Below are 5,155 nucleotides of genomic sequence, written 5' to 3' on the forward strand. Positions count from 1 at the left end.
AAAATAAGCTTTATAGTGTATTATTTACCTTGTGAAGTCACATCTGATCAAATGAATCATCTAATTATTGCTGGTGTAGAAAACATTTTGCAACATGAATCTAAAACCACTCTTTAAATGTTTAAGACAATAATTGAATTCTTGTTACTGTAAAATTTCAATTTAAAAACATTTGAACTGTTCTGTGAATGTAAATTCAATGTGGGGGACAAAAAACATTTATTTATTTTGATTATTTTATTGGCTCATTTGTTGAATTGCAACGTCAATGTGTTTGAGTGTGTGAAATAAGACCTCTGGAAATTGCTTCTTTTAGTTTTTCTTTTTTTTAATCAATATAAAAACGGTTACAAGTCCATAACTTCATCCTTCACAGTTTTCCCAGTGGCCTCCATGTATTTCTCCTGTACACTGAGAGTTCTGATGGTTAAGGACAGAAATTAATAGAATTGTGTTAACATAACGACAACAAAACAAAAACAAAACAGAAAACTATACAGTATGATAAGGATACGTGCTGAACTGGAAGTCTGCTCCAACAGCAGCAGACATCAAGGCCTGCAGATTCCTCTCCTCCAGGTCTCCAAAGCAGTAGGGGAAGTCGTGGCCTAATGGTTAGAGAGTCGGACTCATAACCCAAAGGTTGTGGGTTCGAGTCTCGTACCGGCAGGGATTGTAGGGGGGGGGAGGGAATGTAGGCACCGAACCCCCAACTGCTCCCCGGGCGCCGCAGCATAAATGGCTGCCCACTGCTCCGGGTGTGTGTTCACGGTTTGTGTGTGTTCACTGCTGTGTGTGCACTTTGGATGGGTAAATGCAGAGCACTAATTCTGAGTATGGGTCACCATACTTGGCCACATGTCACGTCACAGTAGCCATTAGCTTTCCTTTTCCTTTCCTTGAGAGAGAACAATGGTCAAAATTCACATGCATCTCATTATAATTACAAAAGTGAGCACTAACCTGTATGTTAAGAGGTACAAAAGACACCAAGCTGTAGTCCTGGATCACTTCAGCCAACTTCACATTCAGGTGGTGAAACTTTTTGAAGAAAGGGTCTGAGGTGCTCCACCAAATACGACAAGTCCAGAACCTCAGTGTAGAAGTCTAGATTGAATGCTTATATATATATATAAAAAGAGTTGGTATTAAATTAAAGTAATCCACAAATCAGACTTTCTGCATCAGTCTGGATTATATTATCTTACCAAGTTTGCCATACTGCTCAATGAGGTCCATTTTTGAGAGCACATTGACATGTGGCAATTCAACATGCAGCATGGTGGACAGGGAAGTACACAGTACAGAGATGAACTTGGCCGGATCAGCACAGTAATGGGAATCTACCAGATGTACTGCAGTTAGCTGCCAATATCAGATGAAATCAGACAGGAAATACATCTTAATAAATCCGACAGAAGTACAAGAAAAGTTCCCACCGACCACTTACCCGGAAATTCCACTTTGACAGCTGTGCAAATATATTCTTCACCGAATTATGGTGAGTGTAAAGTTCCACCTGACCTGGGCAGTCAAAAAGGAAGTAGTAGCCGTGGTGGTGCTTCAGCTTGTTCTCTAACCAGTCCATATTTGCCTCTAAGTATTCCATAGAGTAGATGAGGCCGCCATTGGGGCCAAGTTTTAGCCCGTCCATCACATCATCCAGAGTGACGAGCTCGGATATGTCCACAGCACATGGATAGGGCAGCCCTTCATTGGCAGGATCCAGGTTTACAATGACCACCTTGCGCCCGAGGTAGCTGAGGAACTCTTGCATGCCCCGGCAGTAAGTGGTTTTACCTGAGACAGGTGGACCAATCACAATCTGGCCTTGAAGGATTTGACGTCATGTTGAAGCAGGTTCACCACTATGAAGAAACTAGGCTACATCTAAAGGAGAAAAGGAGATTTTAAAAAAAGAAAATATATTAATATTTCAAGTTAAGCATGTTCTTATGTTATATGTTGCATGAATGTATGGGAAAAAACTATCACTGAACAACATGATCATTTGTAACCCCTGGGTTTAGTGCTGATTCTGTGAAATAATGACCTCCATGGAAAAATGCACAAATTACTTGCATGCAAGAGTTTTGTGTTTTTATTGCTTTTATTTTGTATGTATGTTTTATTGTAAAGTGTTAAATTGTTGTATTTCTTTTAATGCTGCTAAGTGGATTGCTCTAACAGAATTTCGTTGTATAAACATTTGCAATGACAATAAAAACCTAACCTAACATGGTGTGATGATAAAATGTTCATTTCGTGAACTCGTCTTTAAGAGAGATTGAAGAATAAAAAGGAGCTGTGATTTCATAATTAATTTTCGAATATTGGTAATCGTTTTTTATCATTATCCTTAAATGTAAATACTAAAGAACAGATCCTGTAGATTTGCGCGGTCTGGGAACAAGTCTGTACAGGCACCTGTGAACAAACTAATTCAGACAAACCAAAATAAACTAGAATTAATGTATATGGAAAACGACATGTATCTGATATCGTAAAACAAACATTCATACGACAAAACACATACACAAACCTTTGAAAGTCAGTGAATTATTTCGCTGCCACATGACAACACAAACGTGATTAAAACCGGATGTTGAGGATTTCAAAATAAAAGTCGCTGACTTTGCACCTTTTCTTAACGAATAGACATTTTACAAAACCGTACTTCATAAATCGGACGAAACTTACGTCGCTTTCACGAAGAAAATGTATTATTTGAAGGACAAAATGTGAGCCTTATGCCACTAAGCATCTCCGAGCACTGTGTACAATGAGACGTAATTCAAATAACAGGTTACTATAATAATGTAGTCGAACATTTTTAATTATATAACACTATATTCACTGCATACATAATTAGAAAGTTAGAATTAGAAAATCACTTTCAGATTTCCTCATTTACTCTTACAATGTGTGCTGTCAATCAAAAGGCCAACACTCATTATTATCCATCTTTATTTTACAATACAAAACATCTAAAAATCAAATATGAATGTACTGTGAGAGAACAGCAAATATCTAAAGTAAGACGCCATCGTTATCAATATGCAATATTCAAATGAGTCTCAGATTTTTCTTCATAACCATGAGGATGATAATCTGCTGCAAAAAAATCTGGTTCAACTAACCAGTTCCCAGTATGTATCTAATCACATAGAATACAAACTAAAACACAAGCACTCACATCAAATACATCCAGTATATTTACAGTAACCAAATCTGGACAATATTCACTAATTCAAGAGTATCCAAAATATATGCTTTTTGAAGATTAAGTTCTGGCATTGAGCACTTGCTTTGAAGGACAACACTGTACACAGTTTGATGGGATACAAAAGCTATCCACCTGAGAATAGTCATACAGACAACTGGGCAAGCTGAAGCAAGATTCTTTCATTGTCCAAAAGGAAATTCTGAATTAATAAATTCATGCTGGTTCTGATCCTACAGAAGAAACTCTTTAGAAGAGTCCAGCACAAAACAGGTAACTTTGGTAAACGCCGAGGCGAGAACTACTCATCCAGGCTCTCATCCAGGCCCTCATCCTCTTCTTCCTCCTTCTTTGCGTCAACCTCGGTTGTGTCGGAAAACTCATGAAGGAGCACATACTCTCTGCTGCTGAAGCCAAACTTCAGCACGTCCTTCTCTTTGAGCTCGTAGTAGCGCTGAGGTTCTATACGCTGATTGTTCAGGTAGGTTCCATTTCCAGAACCCAGATCGATGATATATGGCTTCACTCTCCTGCCCGTAGTGCCATCAGCCCGTGTGAACTCCACTAATCTGGAGGTGATAAAAGTCAGATACTAAAGTTAAATCATTATGCGAGGGAATTAACACTTAAATTCAATAATATCTCTTTACATTTTTTAAAGTTGCAATGTAGCAAAAATAGCGACTAATCTTTTTTTCCGTACTGTGATGTACATTGCATTTCATATTATGGAAAAAAATACTATGGAAGTCAATTGATTGGTTGCCAACATTCCTCAAAATATCTTCTTTCTTCAGGTTTGGAATGACATGAGGGAGAATAAATAATGACAGAATTATCATTTTTGGGTGAACTCTCTCTTTAACCATTTATTCAATATCTTTTATTGTTGTTCTGACCTGTACTGAAAAACAGCATGCTGTTTGGAACAAGAAGGGTGGTCGATAGGAATGTCTGCAATCTTCCGCTGTCTTCCAAGTAGATACGCACTCTGTCTGTGGATGTACATGACTGGAAGGGGCTCGTCATTCTTAAAGGGATATAAACGCCATCTTCGTTTAGGTATTCGGGCCTCGGGAGGCTCATTATACTTGATCACCTCCCCCCTGAATGTATTGGTATCTTCCACCAAGGCACCTGATAGTTCAAAGTTGGGCTTTTCCTTCTCCACTGCAGGTGCAGACTCATCAGCTTGTTTACTGCCGAACTCATGTGCCTCATCACCACTGCCACTCTGAGCCTCTTGTCTGAGACGATTCTCCCGCCGCAGTTCATTATGCCGCTCCCTCTCAGTCTGCTGTTGCTGTTGTAGGTGGGCATCCCGTTCTCTTCCCCTATTCCTGTCCTGTTCTCTGTCTCGCTCTCTTTGCCTTAGCCGCTCTCCCTCCCTTTTCATCCTGCGATCATCTGAATTATCCCTTCTCTCACGATGCCTATGACTTTCGGATCCTCTGTGATCATCTTGCTCCTATAATGAAAACAAAACCTTCTTAGTTAAAACCTCTACTTAGAACACCTTTTTAGTTGCTCTCAATAATAATAATAATCATAATAATGATTAATTTTTTAAAATTATTACACCATAATAAATGTAATATAAAATGCCTTAAAATTAAGTATATTCTAAAATAATTTAAAATGTGAAAATATATACATAACTGAAATAAAATTATACATTTTACATATATATAAAAATATAACATTTCTTACACAAAAACATGCATGTGTGTGTATTTATATATACATAATAAATACACAGTACACACACATACACTATGTAAACAAACTTTTATTTTGGATGCGATTAATTGCAATTTATCGTTTGACAGCCCTGTATGTATACATACATATTTCTTATATATATATATATATATATATATATATATATATATATATATATATATGTGTGCGTGTGTGTGAAATGTGTTGTGA

The 5,155-nt window shown here is 37.6% G+C and overlaps 1 protein-coding gene and 1 pseudogene across 1 annotated transcript in view; both read right to left on the bottom strand.

Annotated features, from left to right (window-relative positions):
* Positions 1 to 299: 299 nt before the first annotated feature.
* LOC107597136 (GPN-loop GTPase 2-like) lies at positions 300 to 1,834 on the bottom strand (annotated as a pseudogene).
* A 994-nt stretch (positions 1,835 to 2,828) lies between these two features.
* Positions 2,829 to 5,155, bottom strand: part of LOC107597115 (smad nuclear-interacting protein 1-like) — a 3,472-nt gene continuing 1,145 nt past the window's right edge. The window contains exons 3-4 of the mRNA XM_016288049.1: positions 4,123 to 4,691; positions 2,829 to 3,792 (exon numbers count right to left, since the gene is read on the bottom strand). Coding sequence (XP_016143535.1) covers positions 3,525 to 3,792; positions 4,123 to 4,691 — 837 coding nt within the window. The 3' untranslated portion in view covers positions 2,829 to 3,524. The remainder of the gene's footprint in view (positions 3,793 to 4,122; positions 4,692 to 5,155) is intronic.

The sequence above is a fragment of the Sinocyclocheilus grahami genome, unplaced genomic scaffold, assembly GCF_001515645.1.
Source record: "Sinocyclocheilus grahami isolate Dianchi unplaced genomic scaffold, SAMN03320097.WGS_v1.1 scaffold228.1, whole genome shotgun sequence".
NCBI lineage: Eukaryota > Metazoa > Chordata > Actinopteri > Cypriniformes > Cyprinidae > Sinocyclocheilus > Sinocyclocheilus grahami.